This window comes from Mercenaria mercenaria, chromosome 5, assembly GCF_021730395.1.
Source record: "Mercenaria mercenaria strain notata chromosome 5, MADL_Memer_1, whole genome shotgun sequence".
Lineage (NCBI taxonomy): Eukaryota > Metazoa > Mollusca > Bivalvia > Venerida > Veneridae > Mercenaria > Mercenaria mercenaria.
Genome location: NC_069365.1, coordinates 91,201,856 through 91,222,585, shown reverse-complemented (window position 1 = coordinate 91,222,585; position 20,730 = coordinate 91,201,856). Strand labels below are relative to the sequence as shown.

Genomic DNA, 20,730 nt, shown 5'->3' with positions numbered 1-20,730 from the left:
TACGTAATATCTTCCGGGTGTCATTACGGGTCCTCTGTTATAATCTGTTTGTTCTGTAATTTAAGCAATATTTGCACATTTTCCCTAGGGAGTTTTGAAAACATACTACAATATGAAAGTGCATGTACCAAATGCATTTCAGGCTATAATCGTCATACTAGAATATTCGAGGATCTGCATGAAAAAAAAAACAACAGAAAACAAAAACAACAACAACAACAAGATTCATACCAGTTTCAGCCATTATATCTTGTCAAACGAAAGATAAAATAATGAATACTAGTTACAAGAAATATTCAGTCTATGTATAATAAATGATTTGTTTGTAATCAGGTTAAGAAACTTTTTCTGCCTACTGTAACTTTCATACAATGCAGACTGCATATTTGAGGCTTCTCTTATGGTTTGTATCCGAGATCCTAATGTAACGGGACTTCTATATAACATGAATAAAATCAAATATGTTGTGAATGATATTAGAATGTCATGATTCAGTAACTTTCCAATAATGTTATGAGTTTCAAAGCATTTATACTAAACAAATATTTCGTTGTAGCAAAATTTCAAAATATAATCATGATTAAGTATACTACTTAGGAGATTTTGAATCATAGAAGACCTGTCTATCATTCTAACACGACCAGCAAATAACCTACATACATGTAGAGCAAAAGCTATCTCGGGTTATTCTGCAATAAACCACTTGCGTGCAATGACGTCATCCGATCCAGGTGCGTAGCACGGTCGTAAAAAATAGTTACCATTTTTTCTAACACAGAACAGAACAGAACAGAAAAAAAGTTTATTCAGTAATTTGTACATATAGTACCTCATTACATAACTATATAACATGATAACTCAAGGGGAACAACCCAAAACTGCCTAACTGTAAATAAAGATGTAGCAGTTACTTCCCTTTCAATTGGTGCGATTTTGACAGACAAACAAACCTAAAAATGTAAACTGGGAGGTCCCGGGGCAAACACAGTTGATACTAGTCTGTCGTGTTTTCCCAAGTGTGATTTATCGTAGAATAACCCGAGTTTTTCGTTTTTATGCGTAAAAATATATCACGAAGGCCGTAACTCGGGTTATTCTACGATAAACCACGTTTGGGAACTTATTATTTCCAGTTTTCCGTTTTTATGCGAAACAATATATTACTCAGGCCTACGGCCTTCGTGATATATTTTTACGCATAAAAACGAAAAACTCGGGTTATTCTACGATAAACCACGTTTGGGAACTTATTATTTCCTAATTAATAAGAATATTTAATCCAGGGTCGTATTGTTTGCCTATTGTAACGTTGGACTATATATCATTCATAATAATAGCTTAACCCTCATCTGGTTTGCCTATTGTCTATCATTCGTCATAAGACATTTATGGCTTCGTATAATAGCCAAGTGTTGGAGGAAAGCAAAAATATAAGAAAGAATATACATAGGGTCAGTACAAACTTTAATAATATGAGACGTCCTTACACAAAGGAACAGCTGAAAATCTGCTAAAATATATGAATAAAATATCTCATTCCTCAGCTTGTGGACGTGTATAAATAAAGTTCTTAAAATGAAGCGCTGTGAATTTTGACACCTAAGACGCGTTTGGAAACAAAGTACAAGTATTGAATATGCAATTAACATAAAGATTTAAAAAAATAAAGAAAGCAGGCATGAAAAATCTTTTTTTAAAAAAGGACTATCGTTATGCTTTCAGGTAGCATGTTCATATGTAGCTACCATTATTTTTGGAATAGAGATGTTTCAGAGCTGTGAGATTATTTTTGACTAATCATTTATTCTTGCCTACCTAGCGGGGATAGTTTCATTTATCCAGCACGCGCCGGAGATATATATTCCTGTATTTCCTTAGGAAAAACCTTGTCTAAATACGCTCAGTTTTCCATTCCACACTGTCCCTCGGGAAGGGAAAAACCCGTCTTACACAGCAGGCATGTAAGATCCTTATAATCAAATCATGTTAAAGTTAGATCACAGCCAATAATTGAACTGCTTAAAATGTATAACCAAGCAAAATCTGTCATTGAAATCAAAGATAAAAATGCATCAAAAAATGAGTGCAACATGAATGTGTCAATTACGAAAGACCGGTAGTGACTTCACACTTCAAACTTCAGACTTCACACTTCAGACTTCACACTTAAAACTTCAGACTTCACACTTCAAACTTCACACTTCAAACTTCAGACTTCACATTTCGGACTTCAAATTTCACACTTCAGACTTTCCTATTATTTGTATGTGTATTAGGCATTATATATTTGAAGTGTGAAGTGTGAAGTTTGAACTGTGAAGTATGAAGTGTGAAATCACCACCGGTCTTTATTATTCGGTGGGTACACGAATATCACTAACATGATATTGTTTCTTTAAATAAACCTTTCTAAATATAACCATTAACCGCTCTACATACACCGAAAGCGTGGCGTGCTATTTTAAGCAAACTAGAGTTTTTAGGAAAGGGAAGTAAATTATAAAATTATCGATTGCAAATACTTGGTAATATTGAAAAGAGACCCAATATGGGCGACTACAAGACAAAGCTGGTAATTGCTGCTATAGATTTCGGAACAACTTACTCCGGATATGCATATTCCTTTCGACATATCTTAAAAAAGGATCCATTAAAGGTTAGTTTCGTTTTCTATTTCGAAACAAAAAGTTTGAGAGAAAATTAAATCCAATATTCCATTTTTAAGTTTGATGTTTCGATAACAGCCCTTTGTAGAAATAACTATGTAGCAGCTAAGCATTCGTGCTAAAAAGAATGGTTCTATATTATTTTTCTCGAATTAATGAGCTGAAGTTGAAAAAAAATATATCGTGAATAAAATAAATTATGTTGTGAATGAAATTAAATATGTCGTGAATGAAATTAAATATGTCGTGAATCAGTAAATATCCAATAAAATATGTGTAAGAAGCATTTATACTGAACGAATATTTAGTTGTAGCAAACTTACAAAAGGAGATATTTGAAACATAAAATGGTCAATTTTGGAAAAGTCCACACGTATATACAAATGTTTCAGCCGAAAGTTTAATATATAATAGCCTTACGGGGGTGTATTGCAAACATGTATTTATATCAATCATATGATACAAAGACATAGGTCAAACGCTAAAAATATATTTCAGATGTATATATTGCCATAGATAATAAATAACTTAAAAAAATCTCAAACTTAAAAAAAGATGTTATGTATTTGATTATTTTACTTTATTTTATCATGTCTTCGCTTTAGACATACGAAAACATTTGGACAGACGATAATGGCAAGTTACAGACATCTAAAGCGCCTACTACTGTCCTTTTTGAACCAAATGGGGAATTCCACTCGTTTGGATATGAGGTAAACTACACTTCTATTTATCAATGTACTACCCGTTAAGAAGATCTTTCCCGTTTGACAATTTGCCCGCGTTTCACTTTGAACAACTTCAAACAAAAAACCGATAGTTTGATATCGCCGCAGTTTATACGTCACAGTCGCCAGCTGCGATTTACCTTTACAATGACGAGCATGTAGGCCAATAAAAAATTAGTTGTTTGTTTTACCTATTGGTTTCTAATTTAAGATAACTGTTCAAATGCAGTATGAAAGTTCAACATTTCTATTAACACGAAAATGTAACGTCAACATATGCATATCATGAAAGGCACGTTCAACTTTCCCACCAAACACGTATAAACTAGCTCTTGTTATACAAGGCATTCAGAAAGTGTGTCGTTCTTAATAATAAAAAGCAGAAAGGCGTCATGGTAGATAATGTATAAGACACTGTTTCAACAAAATACAATTTTGAAAGAATTATTTCCCGTCAAGGGCATCTTGACTTTAAAAGTACATGTATGTCATGACGCCGAAAAGACTGGCGATTCCGCGAACAATAGTCCCGATTCATTTTTTTAATTTCAAGCAGTTCCATAACACTAAGGATAAGGATGTGCGGTGCATGTCTCGGCAAAACAGGTTTTAAAAACACTTGCTAAATATGGGTATAACGCGTAAATTACCACTTTGTGATATATGTCGGACATACGATTTTCAATACTGACGAGTGTTATGAATAATAAGACAGAAACTGTTCAGAAAAAAAAAAAAACAAAAAAAAAAAAAAAAAAAACAACAACAACATGAAATATTTACTTTCCACATTTAAAAAAGTCTTACTTGTGTTTTGATTAAAGTATATATCGATGTTTTGACAAAAGTCGCACACTGATTTTGTCAAAAGTATTTCGAATGCGGAAAATGGGATATCTCTGCAACCATTTACCCACTGTAAGCTTTAAATTAGCCCAACATCATGACATGTTTAACAACCTAAAAAGTTGTTTGAGATGCAAACTGGCTTTGGCGATGGGAAGATCCGACTGAAAAAAAGGTACAATTCCCAATGCACAACAGTTACATCCAATTTGTTCGTAACGTCTTTGAATCACATAATTGTGAACACAGTCCTCAAAACATGTTTCGCTATGTATGTGACACTTCCATGAATCAGACACTGATACCTTTCTGTCAATGTCGTAACAAATGACATATTACCGATAACAAATATATGTTTAAAAGCATGCATAATATGATTTCCTCGTTTACTATAGAATGCGCCACCCCTGATTTTTCAACGGTCTGTTATAAAAGTTTCACAGATTAAAATTGGCAATATTTCCGACAGTGTTTGTTTTGTTTTGTTTTGTTTTTTTCCCCTCCATTTCGCTGCCGTGTAATGAAGTATTTCGACCCCCATAGAATAACGACCCCCCGGTCATTATTCTATAGAAAATGTGACTCCTTTCCTGTAAAATATTGACTCCCCTTTTAAAAAAACTGACTCCCTTTGAAAACTCTATAGAATAACGATCCCCGGTCATTATTCTATAGAAAAACTGACCCCTCCATGTAAAATACTGACTCCCTAAAAAGACGACTACCTTCGAATCTCATAGAATAACGACCGCGGTTATTATTCTATAGAAAAAGTGACTCCTTCCATGTAAAATACTCACTGCCGAAATTACTACATTCGAACTCTCATACAATATCGATTCCCGGACATTATTCTATTTAAAAAAGCTACTCTTTCCGTGTAAAACACCGGCTCCTAAAAAGACTTTCGACGATAATATATATTAAAACGTGATCCCCACCAAACCTAACGGACAATTTTACTAGATCTACAACTCTAATACCCTCCATTGCCAATAGTTAACATTTTGATTGTACTACTACTACTGGTGCCGCTACTTCTATTGCTATTACTACATGTACTTCTTCTTCTACTACTACTACTACTACTACTACTTCTACTACTACTACTACAACTGCTACTACTGATACTACTATACCTGCTTCCACTAATACGCCTTGTACATCTACCTCTTCTTCTCCTGCTGCTGTTGTTGCTGTCACTTATTCCTCTGCTGCTGCTGCTGCTGCTGCTGCTACTGCAACTGCCACTACTACTACTACTTTCTATTGTTGCCACTACCGTACTTTACTGCCACTGCTAAGTATTGCAACTTCTATTAATACTAAGTTCTATGCTAGCAGTTTCTTGTGCAGTTTTCTTCTGAAGAATTACTTCATACCGAAGTTTGCAGGGATTATTGACACTGGTGTGTTTTGTGAACGTATTGTGAATTGTTATTTTCCTGAAAAAAATGTATACACCAAGATACAGCGTCTAGAAATAGAATCCCTTTTCCCGTTGCGGAATGCTCTGGTTTCTGTGTCAAGTGATGGTATCTGGGGCTAATGGTCAAACTGAAGGACGGACGGACGGACAAGGGCAAATCTATATGCCCCCCCCCCCCTCCCCCGAGTGGGAGCATAAAATGCAGCAGTTAAGCCTTAAATACATGAGTTATCACTAAATTTGACCAAATGACCGGGGGTCGTTTTTTTATGGGAGTCAAAATTCTTCGTGAGGTTCAGTTTACTTCACGTGTGGGAGTCATAGTACTATGATCTGGAGGTCATAATACTATGACCGGGGGGTCACTTTTTCTATAGAATAATGACCGGGGGGTCATTATTCTATGGGGGTCGAAATACTTCATTACCGGCATGACCACTAACGTTGACCTTTTAACACAGCGCAAAATGACATACTTACATTTGTTCGAATTTAGTTTTTGTTTCTGTTGCTGGATAAAAATAAATAAAATCACCAAAAATAATAAAAGCAGATGTTATTTCGGGTCTATGACAAAACATTGACACGACAAAACGTCGACCAGACAATTGATCAATGCGACGAAAGATTGACATGTCGCATAGTGTTGTGTCGGCGTTTTGTCGCATTTATGGTCGAAAATAGTTTTGATCATACGATTACCATACGATCATGATTTTGAACATATAATTATCATTCATATGCATGACGAGTGGAGCGGGCGAGTGTTTTTTTTTGTTTTTTTTTTCTTCGTAACTTTACCAAAATTCAGAAATTACATCGAAATACGTCAACAAACTTTGAGATGGTCCAGTAGATTACATGGATTGACTGGAATTTACCCGCGAATCGTAAAGATATCAAAACGTCATGACGGTAATTTTCCATTCCATGAGCACGTGCGACCTGTTGTAATATGTAATCTACAGCGCGCGCGCGCGCGCGCGCACACACACACACACACACACAAAAAACTCGCATAGTGCATTCATTTTTTAATATCGCATGATTTTTTAACACCGTTTGAGACAGTTTGAATTCTATAATGATTTTATTTAGATATCTACAGAAATGTAGGCAAACTTCTATAAAAACGACAAATTTTTATATAATTATTTGTAAAACATCTAACAACGCGATCTTGATTACTTATTTCTTTCTAAAAGTAAATAAATGATACATACTATTGGCATAAGATTCAGACTTTTCACCAGAAAGTACAAAAAGCAGAATAAAATAATCTTAAATAATGAAAACGCGTCAGCAATTTAAAAACATGGTGTAAAACGATTTTTAGCAAACAGATTTCTGTTAGTCTGGCAAAATAGGTTACGTGACCTCGTGAACGTAGATAGAAATTTGGTTTTGATATATATCATACGGGATATTGCACATTGGCTTTTAATAACAAATTAAAGAAGAAACTTTTTTATTGACTTTTACTTCTCAGCAATTTGAAGAACACGGCATTGTGCTCTCTTATACATGGCATACGCACATTTACTGTACACGAGTGGGCATGTCCAAGTCAAATAAACGGACTAAGTCGACTATTACATTAGTGCATGACATGTTAAAGCAATAGCAAGACTACAAATTCGACAGGCTGATACCGAAATGTTTCAATGGACAGAAATAAAAACAAATAAAGCGGAAAACATACAAAATTTTGATTTGGGCCTAACCGAGTTTTTGCATCATGCCTATCGATAAACTCCGTCCATACTGAAATGTACACGCGCAACTCCAGACGAGATGTCGGGTAAGCTTCAAAGACATGTACCGAGGTTACGGAGGGCAAACAGGTGTTTGAGTGATTCACAAGTAAACGACTGCAAACTGGCAAACGGGAAACGTCTTCTTAATGTGTCGTAAGGTCATCCGGACTGATTCACCTTGACATTAAAAATTTTAATTCACATTGTCAAATAAAAGATTGTTATCTAAAAGGAAAGATACATATTTGTGAACAAATATTTACAACAGGAGGCCACCATTTCATACCTATTTTTCAAAATATTCCAGGGGAGACCCCGATAAAACAATGGGTGTACCCCCTCCCGTACCTCGAAATTAGGCCAGAAAAGCAGAGACCCCCTAAACCCCTAAAGTGATGGGAATATCCCCTCCCGTATCTTAAAATTAGACCCAAAAAAATGCACCAGAGGCCACCATTTCATACCTATATTTCGAAAACTTCCAGGAGGACCCCCCTGACCCCTAAAATGATGTGGGTACCTCCTCCCGTACCTAAAATTAGACAAAAATGCATTAGAGGCCAACATATCATATCTGTATTTCAAACATTCCTCGCCGGTGACGTCTTCGTTCTAAACTGGTGCCCCCATCAAATATTTCTGGATCCGGGCCTGCATCGTAACTAAATCTTGCCAAAACAAACAGTACCTTATATAATTAAAACGAGTAATTTAAGGCAGCTTTCCCATATTACAACTATTAGAAAACTACATATCACGGCTAATTAGAAAACAGTTTAAATGCGCTTACACGATCCTTTAACTTAAACGGGGGTAACGTATGACTCATACACAGTCATGATCAGCCAGTTTGTTCTCAAACATGACAGGGTGTCTGCTAAATCTACAATGTCTTTTTCTTATATGTTAGATATTGTTAATATTAAAAAAATCCGTATCACACTTACGTTTATCTTCATGCAGAATTGTTATTGAAACTGGTCGATGGACCAGACCTGTTTGTAGGCTACTAAATGAAAGTATATGTAACGTATGTATCATGTTAGACGACGAGTTTCACTTTTTAGAACGAGTTTTATATAATGATTTAAAGAAATAAGTACATGCCAAATTATCATTGAAGGAGACCAAATATGCATACATTCATTGAATTAATGAATACAGAAAACAAGAATGTCAAAAAGTATTAAAGTATGTACGTTGAAAAAGCCTTTACTGTTAGAACAAATGAACTGTATGGAGGCATCAATATGTAAGATATATTTTGTACATCATGTTTATAATATCAGTGATCATCCTAAGTAATAATAAAACATGAAGAACAAAATATATGTGACAATGCATAGAACTATTTATGCATCACATGTTATAAAGTTCACAAGCTTATCAGACGGAGGTAAAACGGTTATCCGGTTATAAAATAACAGAATATTGTTAAAATATATTTCTTCTTGTTATTGAACTTAAAGGCGGAAAAAAAGTATGCCGACTTAGCTGATGACGACGAACATCATGGATGGAAGTACTTCAAACATTTCAAGATGAACTTGCATGGACAAACAGTAAGAAACAAAAATTTTAATCTCTGTCGAATGATTTAATTTGTGGTTTTTGTTTGATACATGAACTTGTAATAAGATTGAAATATCCTACTCGTATTCCATTGTTTTAGATACAGAGATGCGAATAATATATTGTCAGTGCATATTTGTTTAAAATAGAAAGCAATTCTAATACATCTTGGTAAACTATAATAATAGTATCAAGTTTACATTTTGCTCTTTACACCTTTACCGTTCTATGTATTTTAAACATTAACTTAATTATCTCTTAGTAGTGTATAGCTGATATTGTGGTATAATGTATATGTATGTCGAGTTTGCGTAAATTGTAGCGTCTGAAACGCAACTTAAAACTGAGAGATGATCAGGGGAAAAAGATGTTGGCTATAGATGTTTTCGCTGCAGCAATCAAGTTCCTTAAAGAACAGCTTTTTGAACAGTTAACGTTAAAGGTGAAAGATATGGAAGAAACTGATATTTACTGGGTTATAACTGTTCCAGCAATTTGGCAATACAGTGCAAAACAGTTCATGAAGGAGGCATCTCTAAAAGTAAGTTTTCAAATGATCTATCTACTAATTTGTGCATACATTATTCTTTTGACATTTGGACACTTTTAAAAATTGTTTGTTTAGCAATTAGAATATTTGGAAATTTGTCCTTACATTTTAAACAGTATTTCAAAATTACAGTAAAATGTTGATATAAAACAAGAATAATCAGAAATACTTACTACAGAAGTTAGGTAATATATGCCAATGTGTTTCGTGATGTTAATTTTAGAAACAAAATTGGTTTATTGGCGTCTTGGTTATCACTTAATTTCAGTAAACAATCAAAATAGTTTATAGCAAAATTTGTAGCAGCTGAGTGATATCATTTTTAGTTAAAGAATAAAAAGAATAAAAACCACCACCAACAACAAACTACTAAAGCTTTTTGAAGTGCCAGTAAGTTTTAAATTTCAGGCTGGTATACCAGCTGATCAGTTTACATTCGCACTCGAACCAGAAGCAGCGGCGATTTATTGCAAGCAATACGAAGCGTCTAAATGTGTGGACGAAGATGGAACAACAACCATTAAATCTTTTGCGCCTGGCTCACAGTTCATGGTTCTGGATCTTGGAGGAATGACTTTTCTTTTTTTAATTATTATCTCTGTTCTTTCCGCTGGACATAATCATTAGCTTTGCTTTACACGTGATTGTATCATTGAACTATTATATCAAACATTACATAGAATTATATCATTTCCCTCTTCACAATTATTTGGCGGGAAATATATGGTTTAGTCTAGTCGTCTCTCCGTCTGTGACAAAATCGTGTTCACAAGTGCGTTTCATTACCTATACATGTATTGCCTTTGCCACCATCTAAACGAACCCGTACCTAATTCTACAGGAACACAATAAAAAAATATACAAAAATCATTGAATTAGTACTTAATGACAAAGAGGCTAAACATATAATGACAATGTTAGGGACATAAAAACTACATTTATTAATTATTTCATAAATTGTAAAATATATTCAAAACTTTGCATGCTAATTGTATATCCTGTCATCATACATCAGGGATATTTTTCACAATTAGAGCAATCATCATTAATCACATCAATCAAAATTTTAAAATTCAGGCACATTTAATGGAAAAACGCCTGTAACATTATCCTCATTTTCACCATAGTTTCCTCAAGCACACAATTTGCTCTATGTTAGGGGATGATTTTCTCTCGTGATTTTATATAAGATCATATTGAGCCCTCTTAATGATATCTTATACTAGCCTCTTGCAGTGATAACTGATACAGCAATTACGAAAATACCGTAGATTGTGGTAGTTTTGGTACAGTAACTACAGTTCATTCTTCATCTGCGGTTTACATAAGTAAGCCTAAGATGCATATTTGCAACTTCTAGGAAATTAGTTGTGTGAATGACATGTGAAATGCAAACTTAGCAGGAGAAGCTCGTTTAAATTGTACTGGAATATTCTGATGAACATCGGTGATTTCTACATGTAATACAAAATGAAATAATGGTAGATTAGAGAAATGATTTCTATTAAATGTAATGCAAGATAAATAATTAATTGGTCAACTGTAATATTTGAAAGTTTTCTTTTAATTCGGAACAAATGGTTATGTGATATTCTAATATAAATACATCAGAAGGGTGACAAAGACTTCTGCAATTATTACATATGTACAACAGTAAAGAACCTGTACTTCATTGGAGGTTTTCAAAGAACTTGGTACAAGTGTTTATCATAATGAGAAAACATGCCGAACGTAAAATTCAATCATGTCGGTTCAAAGTGAAGGTCATATGGTGAGATCAAATGTCAAGTAGACAGCAGTTGTGTCCGCTCTGCATCCTGTTACCCCTTTAAAGTATTATCAAACAACATGCCCCACAACTGGGAGAACGCAACGTTTAGTCATATCCGTTCAAGGGCAAGGTCGTACAGCGAGATTACACGTCAGTATGAAGTAATTTACGTCCGAGTCATATCTTTTAAATCCCCGAAAAGATTTTTAAATAATTTGGCGCGAATATGTGTCGTAATGAGACAACGTGCTGCGTGCAATTTTTGCTCATATCAGTTCAAGGTTAAGGTCATACATAGGGATCAAAGTTAAAACCCATTATAGGAATTTCAAATAAGTAGGCACAGCAATAATTGGTCAATGAGCAGAACGCAATATTCATTACTGTTGAATTTCGGTCAAAGTTGCAAAAATCAAGGGTTAGACTTTCACAATCTGTTGTACGCTTTGTATATTCTAAATCTATAAAAGGACTTTAAAATAACTTGTCATAATTGGTTACAATTCAACAATTTCCAGTAATGTTGGCTCAATGTAAAAGTCATTTGATGAACTAAAAGGTGAGGTAAACAGTGTTCATGTTCAATTGATATCTAATTAAGCCCTTATATAAAGTATCTTTTAAATTTAGACAACTTTGCACGAATATTTGCCATACTTAGACATCGTGAAGAACACAATACAACTAAATTTACTTTTCCATTTAAACATATATGGTTAGATGCACTTTTATTTATAACAATTTTCGTTTAATAATTTCGAGCTTCCCATTAACATTAACTGAACAAAGGAACAAATGATCTTATTTTAAAATAGAGTTTTACTATCATAATGTAGACATTTTGTCAGACTGTTAATTTAATATATCTTATCTTTAGGTGGCACTGTCGATATAACATCGAGTGAAGTTCAGGCAGATGGTGCGTTGAAGGAACTGTACCCTCCAAGCGGCGGACCATGGGGTGGAACTTTGGTAGATCGAGAAGTATACGACTTCTTTGAAGCCGTTCTTGGGAGCGATGTCTGGGAAATGTTCAAATCCACAAAGAAGCTAGATGCCCTTGAACTTGCTGCAACGTTAGAAATGAAAAAGAGGCAATGTAAGGCGAAGTCATCAGAAGAAATTACAATATCTCTGCCAAATTCCTTATATACTTTGTATCACAAAATCAAAGGCAAGGATCTACAAAGCGATTTGGGAATAGGTCAGTTTGTCAAGACGGTTAGAATGAGAAATGATAAACTCCGTGTTGGGAATGACAAATTTAAAGAACTGTTTGAAAATGCCAAACTCTTGTTGCTTGAACATTTGGAAGAACTTTGTGATAAACCAGAACTGAAAAATGTATCTACGTTGATGATGGTCGGTGGATTTTCAGAGTCGCCGATCATGCATAAGGCAGTTATGGAAGCTTTTCCAAACAAGCATGTGATCATACCGCAGGAAGCAGGAACCATAGTAATGAGAGGTAAGCTGTAGAGTTCTTACTTCCATGTAGAAGTCAGGTTAGAATAACATGTCAAACAACTGCGAAAGTGTTCAAACTTGCCGAAAGTTATTTTACAAACTTGTATCGTATATAGTTTAGTTTCTATGAATGAATTGATGAAATTACTGTTATATTTTTGATTGTAAAGAATGGCAACACTTGGTTCGTGAAGGCGCTTATGGGCTACGTGTCCGATATAAAAACGATTCTGTTTTATAGTTTACAGTACAGGGGAGGTCACAATTGAAAATATTAATATAACCGCTTTGCTTTTAAGTGAACAGCTTACACATATACATTATATTCACTTTGTTATGAATTTGAATTACCGTTGTTTCACTGACGTTGATTAGTGTGCGACATATTACTGAAAATAAAAAGATACCTTTAACACTCCAATTAAAATGAATTATCGACTATTATTTAACAATGCGACAGATTGCTGCTTTTAACAAAATTTCGTATCAGACTGATGTTAAAGTACATCACAGGATGTTGCAATTATTTTGATTTAGATAAATGATTTTAGACTATCCAAACTTCTTTTATTTTTATTATAGGGGCAGTTATATATGGTTTCAAGAAAGAAATAATTCATTCGAGAAAAATACCATTTTCGTATGGTAAGTATGACTAAATATAAATAAATATTCACATCTCTATGTTTGCTTGACCTCATTTGAGTAGATATAAAGTACAAAAGAACACCCAAATGGGTAATGAAAATGTAGTCTGTAAAAACATGGTCTCAAGAGCAAGTTTGACTTGTTAGAATCCATGGAATCCAAAGTCATATCAAACTTGTCTTGTAAACCGTGCCATCCACGAATAGACACTGGAGAGGAAAGATGTATCAGACGGAGTGCTTTTTATTCGTAAACAAGGTACATTAAACAAATAAGTATTCGATATGTTCAAACATAGTTTCAGACGCGCTTTAAGGTTTGTATTGTAACGATTAGATATGTGCTTAAAATTTAGTAAAGGCCTATCATAACTTGTAACAACAATACTTGTATGTTAGGATACGAGTTAATATATGACTCAGGAAAGTGCCTACGCCTTTAGTATCTTGAACAATGAATTGGGTCCAATCGCTAAGGTCACTATGTCTTAGACTAGCTGACAAACGATGTAGAATGTACTTTGTTAAAACGTATAATTGGTGATACCAAATATCTCATATATAGAATTTTCCTCTGGCTAACTTGCCTAAATGATTCGTGAACCAATGATTCGTAAATGATTTCTGTTAGGAGCTAAATAATTTCAGGGATCAGGCAAATCACTAAATGTTTCAAACTAACAATCTTCTATTAATAATTATTAGCTCAAACTACTATAGGCTGGAGACTCTATGCTTGACTGGTCTTTTTGTTGAAGTTCCCGTCAGACGATGTCTTTAAATCAACAACATACGAGTCCTATCGAACAGATGCTCGGCATCTGTCCTCTTAATTGAAGTTGCAACTCTATAGGATTGCCCTGACTCCTGGATGGCTGAGCGCCTATATGCTATCATATGTAGCATTCAAGTACCATATAGGTATATCCCCCGATACCTTGGCTGTATTTCGCCAATACTGCTGAACCGTCTATAAGCTGGAACACTCCTACTATCTCAGTAGATTATCAAACTCTGGGTCTCTGTCTCAGCTTTCCGATGCTCAGCCTATAGTTGCTATCGTCAATAGCATTCAAATACCGTTAAGGTAAAACTTCTATGCGCTGACTCTATACATGTAGCTCGAAACCTTCTTGCAATTCTGCAACTCTTCTTTAGTCTATGAACTTCAAACGTCTTCTTTTTAATATTTTATCCGCCGTATCAGGGTAGTTGCAATAACTTCCTTATCAAGGTACTGGGATAAATTATTAGTTAAATCCTTGATGTGTTTTCTTAAATCGCTGGATACATAATGAACTCTCTGTCATCCATCTACCTATTTATACTTTAGCAGACGTGAGCTTTGATTGGTGCTATTTATAGAACGTGTTCTGATTGGTCCAAATTTATAAATAGCATTTTACAAGGAGTACTTGCTCTATCAAATATCTGGTTCCCTTTAACTATTGTATATGACATAATGTGTGATGCTGGGATCCAGCTATCGAAATAATGAACCCAAATAAGCCACAAATGACCCAAATCCTATTATTAACATCAATTCAACAATAATTATAGCAATGATAGCATGAAAAGGGAGTCAAACACTATCTGTGCTTATTTGTAACATTATCAATATATCAAACATCCAAATTATTCTGACATTGTATCACAATTAAATTTATTATTTGGTGCAAAGTTTTGCTAGTATAATACGTAAAAATGTATAGGTCATAGGTATCAGTATAATATTATTCTCCATACCTTATCTGAGATTAGAACATCAAAGACAAAACTATGCACAAAATAAAAATGATAAAACCGTGTTGAACTATATCTGATTTCACTATTTCCATGGCAACCGTTCAACCGTCTGAGAAGGACAAACATGTAGAAGATAATAAGTCATATCTTGGTCAGTTTTTATGATAAATCAATAAAAATGGTATTAAAATGGAGCGGAGACATTGGCCTTTTAGTAATAATATTTATTTTTTAAAATAACCTAATTTATAATTATAAATGAGAATGTTACAAAATGACAAAAATTTATTAGAAAATTAAGAAAAGTTTTAAATCAATTTGAACGTACCAAACAGTTCTGGCCTGATCTTAAAGTCTGTCAGCGTTTTCTTAAATGGTATTTTGTAACTTTGATGGTATTTGTTACTTCAAAATAGGTGTTTAGCTAATTTGCATAAAATGAACCACTGTCACAACCAACGTTTCAGGAAACAAGATACCACTAAAACTGAATATGATGTCTTTATTAATCGTCATGGAGAACAAAGGACTCATGCAAATATCTGACTCATGACCCTATGATTCCTCCTACTTAGCTAACTTGCTTGTTTTTTTTATATTTCCTTACAACAATACTATTTCTAAAATTCAAAAAAATATCTTTTACAAAACTTGATTTTAACTCACAGGAATGACTGCACATATCGGCTTTATGATCATACGAATGCACAGATTGCTTTTGTTTTATTGAAATTTCATCTAAAATAATAGTTACAGGGATAGTGTAATATAAATTTTAGGCAATTTCTGAAGTAAAAGAAGAAATATATCTTAAAATGTACACCTAACAGTTTAAATAAATCAGTATCTGATAATTATGGTTTCATTTTCATCTTATATATCTTAAAAAAAACAAAGGTAGTGGTAACGTATTTTAAAGTGTGGTACGGAGGAAAAAATCTCACTGTATAACAAGTAAATAAACACATTGTATTTTATAGTACAAAATAATTAATATTAATTTTTCCCTAAGTAATTGATGCAATAAAACAAGGTTGTTGAAATTGCAAAGTAACGTGTGTAAAGTATGTTACATTATTATTCTTCCTTCAATTAAGTGTTTACTTTATGTCTGCGAACAATGTAGATCAAATAAAATTGTTATTTCATTGATAACAATTAATTATATCATTTTATTCAGTTTTAGTGGTCTCAATTTTTTATTCGTTGTTTGTGGCACTGGTCCATTTTATGCAAATTAGCTAAGTATACCTAGTTTGGAGTAAAACTATTTACCATGAACGTCACAAAATACTTTTTTGAAAAACATCGAGAGGCTTTTTGGCCATCGTACTGTATATATAAATTACATCAGTATCATATCTTACTGCTATAAAAGCTCAGGTAAAATCGTGTGACTAAGTTTATAAAAACTCTTGCAAGCACCTTGTTTGACATGTGAAGTACTTCGGCGAAATTCTAGATAAATTTGAATTTAATAATAACAAGGCGTCATCAGTCAATACATACGATTTCTGTATACGGAATCTACTACTTTGTCATATGCTCTAATAAATGGCGAACAACTGCTTTCACTGAAAGATATTTTTGCAAGGGAGAATGCTACATTTGTTCATGTAATTTCAATAAGTTTCAACTTTTTTTTCACTACCAGCATTGTTAAACATTGTACCATGTGGACTGCTGAAGAAGTTTGTAAAACTTTTGCCTTTTTATCGAACAACATTCATGTCCGATTTGGGAATGCAGCTATCTCTTGCCGCAGATCTGATTCCGTATTATTATTGAGTCGGCTAAACGCTGAAAGCGTTTTGACGAGTCCTTGCTGTTCAGCGATTCTTTAAATGGACCAAATAACACAGTGAAGGGATGTAGTTCCATTTGATTTCTCAAACTTCAAACAGTTCACTGCATGAATGAAGTAAGTTGTGTCAATTCCCTTTGCTATGACCAATATACGATTTAATCTGTCATATTTATGACTTGTAATTGTGCAATACTCGAATGTAACTCATTAAGCATAAATGTGCATTTTATGAATTGCGCAGGCTTACAAAGCTTGCGTAACATCCAGCGAAAGACAAAAAATAGTTCCACAGGGCTCCAGATAAGATGCGTATTAGCGTAAATTACGTGTAGAAATAATGCAAATACGCATGTCTAATAATTTAAAAGCGTATAAAAACGTATATAAAATTACAGAAATGCACACAATGCTTTTTTAAAAACAAAATCTGAATCGTCTGGATGCGTTAGGTAACATAGCCGAACAGCCTTAATTCTCCCACATTGAACGTATACACGCATCGTATGATTTCTATAAACTTTGCGTGGGTTGAATTTTGCAGTCAGTACACGGATAAATTATCGGAAGAAGAAGCTCTTACTGGTTTGTTTAGTTACTACAGATATTAAAAATGATTTTAATTCTTATTTTTCGAGAAATAAACAAATCGGCGAAACATTAAATTGTATTTTCTTGTAGTTTTTGAAACCGAAAGTAGATCGTCTATGTTTGGCTGCTTTCACGAAACGAAACAACTTTTTATGAAAAGATTTAAATAAGAGGTAATTTAACCGTAAACTTCAATGTAAGATACTGCCAATTGCTGCTAAATGTCTTCATATCATCACAATTTGTAAAATATATTGTTGAAACTGGAGAAAAGTGTAATCGTATCTGGATATAATATTTTGGGTAAATATCGAGATGTGTTATGAAATTTTAAGAAAAAAACTAAAAACAAACTGAAACTGGTAGACTATACTGTCAGTACATCAATCATTAGCCGACTCAGGCCCTTCAGGCCTTTGATTAAAGAGACTTTATGTTGAGACTTAATTCCGATACGCAGACAGATGTTATAACTATTTGAAGGGCTTAGTGCAAGAAGGGAGCTACGTCACAGTTTAATCAAAACTAAGAAAGTGGTACCATATTCATTATTCTGGGAATTCCCAATATTCTGAATAGTTACCTGACTTTAATTGCATAACTAATGACAAAATTAATGACGCCACAAATTTCCACAAAACGTGTTAAGTCAATAGCAGGACGTTTTTCTTAAATTTAACAGATTAAAGTCACAAAAACACTATGATACACCGGCATCATCTGCTGGCATAGTCATAATTTGAGTATTTCAAAGTTTGAAAGTTTACTTATGAAGGAGTCTTTAAAATAATTTTCTTCGTTTATTTGTCATATCAAAATCAAACTTCCAAGGTAATGATGTGAATCTTAACAAATGGATTTTTGAAGGACTTTTAAAACAAATAAAAGAAATAGCTATGTACACTTGATACTTTTTTTATTGTACTTGTGTGATTGTTCAAGGCTCGTATATGAAAAGATTACATTTATGTCTGTTAAACATAATTAGCATTCTTAGTGACCTGATAAAATATATGTTTTGGCTTAAACATGTGTTACTACCAATCTATTTTTACAATACATTCAATTCATGGTTTGTCATAGTCGCCTCATATGAATTGTTATAATTAAAAAAATATCTTTTTTAGTTTTAGTCTATCACATTATAAGGTATTTATTATTACTTTTTCAGGTATTTCTTCAGCGGTTCCATTTGACCCGAGAAAACATCCGGCATATATGAAACGTATGAATGGCTTCGGTTTCGAAAGAGCTGAGGATGTTTTTCACGAGTTCGTCAGAAAAGGACAAACGGTGATTCAGGGTGAAACGAAGATTCGACATTCTTTTATGACATCAAATGATGATACTGCTTCTGTTGAAATTTATCAGACACCGGCAGACAAATTGCCAGATACCAGTTACACATTTTGGCCGGAATTTGAGAGAATCGGAGAACTAAGTCTTGTTCCAAAGAAAGATGGAAGACAACAAATTGATGTTACAATGTCTTTTGGTGGTATTGAGTTAGAGGTGGAAGCTAAAGAACACGGGACGCAGAATAAAGTGATTGCAAAGTTTGATTTTCTTACGTAAACAAATTTATTTGTGCACATTTATCGTACCTCGACTGGAACCTCTGTATCCAGAGTGTATTATTTTCCCAACAACCATGAACAAAGACATTCATATACTAAATGGCATATACTGCAGAACAGAAAAGCCACTTAAAGTGAAAAAATATGTCTGAGCGATAACTATGTATTTTTCTCTATTAGAAACGCTGTTTTATTAATCACTTATTGATAAGTAAGAGCAGTATTTTATTTTCATGTCAATGATGTTATGGAATATGCGGTAAATGAAGACAACAGATTGTTAAGATATTTGACCCTGGTGTTTCAAATAAGTAACTAATGTACAATGTTAGTCCGTCTGTTGCTGTTACAACTTGTATTGTTGTTATTGATGGAGTGTTGTACTGTCTCATGATTAATTGAAAAAATAACGCTTATACCTCATTCTGAACGCCTCGTACAAAAAACTAAAAACAACAAACAACAAAACAACAACAAAAAATAAAAACAATAAATATGAATAAGATCATACTGTATTTATAAAATTTGTTCAGTATTAGGGAGTAACTGTTGATTTGCTATATTTTATAATTATATATTGTTATCCTACATAACACGATAACATACATTGTACATTATTTATACTTCTAACATTTTTTTCCTGACACGTAATTCATTTTTGCTTTAATTTCACATTTCACCAAAATGTAAATAAGATGGTCATTTGTTTTCTTTGTTTTCGTTTATATGTATATACATTATACGCACATGACTTACTATTTGCAGGTGTGGTTTCGGAAAAGCATTTATATTTAATGCCAAAACATTCAATATTTTGTTTAAATGTTAATCACTTGAATGGCGCATATATATTTGAAAAAATAAGCTGCACAACAAGCCGATTCATTAAATTGATTTGTACAGGCATGATCATCATTGTAGTATATATTTTTTATTTTCTTGATACTTGTTCAATAGGCAAGACCATTGCTATAACGAAACATTTTTACAGAATGAAACTAATGACTGAACTTTGTCTGTCTTAAATCATTTCAAAAGTAGATAAGTATAAATTCTGTAGTAATTTAAAAAATAAAAATGAATATTTACGCAGAAATACATACATTTCTGTAGGGTAAAAAATGTCGAGTAAACGATCGAAATAGTATTCGTACGAAAACCCTTTCAAAGCCTAGAAAATAAACATACAAAGTAATAGCGGGATTGTTTTGATTCTGTTTAAAAGAGAGATAACGAAACATGCCTCTAATACCTACCTAAGTATAGATTATTTACACAGAAACTTTGAAATGACTTGATGTCTACAAAATACTACAAATAATAAAATCACTGAGTCCAGGTATGACCAAATTTATACGACTGCCACTCTTAAAGGCTGTTAGAGTGTAGATCCTTTGATAATAAAACCAAAGACGATCAGTTGGAAGTGTTGAATGTAACCACTTCGCCGCCACAGAGTTAAGACGAACTCAGAATCGTTCATTTGACTTGAAATATTAGTGAAGAATACGAAAGGATAAAACATTTAACTAAGGTATAGGGCAAGTATTAACAACAGTCTTAAAGTGCCATGTGGCGC

At 33.5% G+C, this 20,730-nt stretch overlaps 1 protein-coding gene across 1 annotated transcript; it reads left to right on the top strand.

Moving 5' to 3' along the window:
* Window positions 1–2,458: 2,458 nt before the first annotated feature.
* LOC123557921 (heat shock 70 kDa protein 12A-like) lies at window positions 2,459–20,348 on the top strand. Its single transcript, XM_053544281.1, has 8 exons — window positions 2,459–2,656; window positions 3,272–3,379; window positions 8,896–8,988; window positions 9,321–9,539; window positions 9,957–10,117; window positions 12,198–12,787; window positions 13,369–13,431; window positions 18,746–20,348. Exons 1-8 carry the CDS (start codon window positions 2,549–2,551, stop codon window positions 19,147–19,149), a joined length of 1,746 nt encoding a protein of 581 aa, XP_053400256.1. The 5' UTR covers window positions 2,459–2,548; the 3' UTR covers window positions 19,150–20,348.
* Window positions 20,349–20,730: the final 382 nt, after the last annotated feature.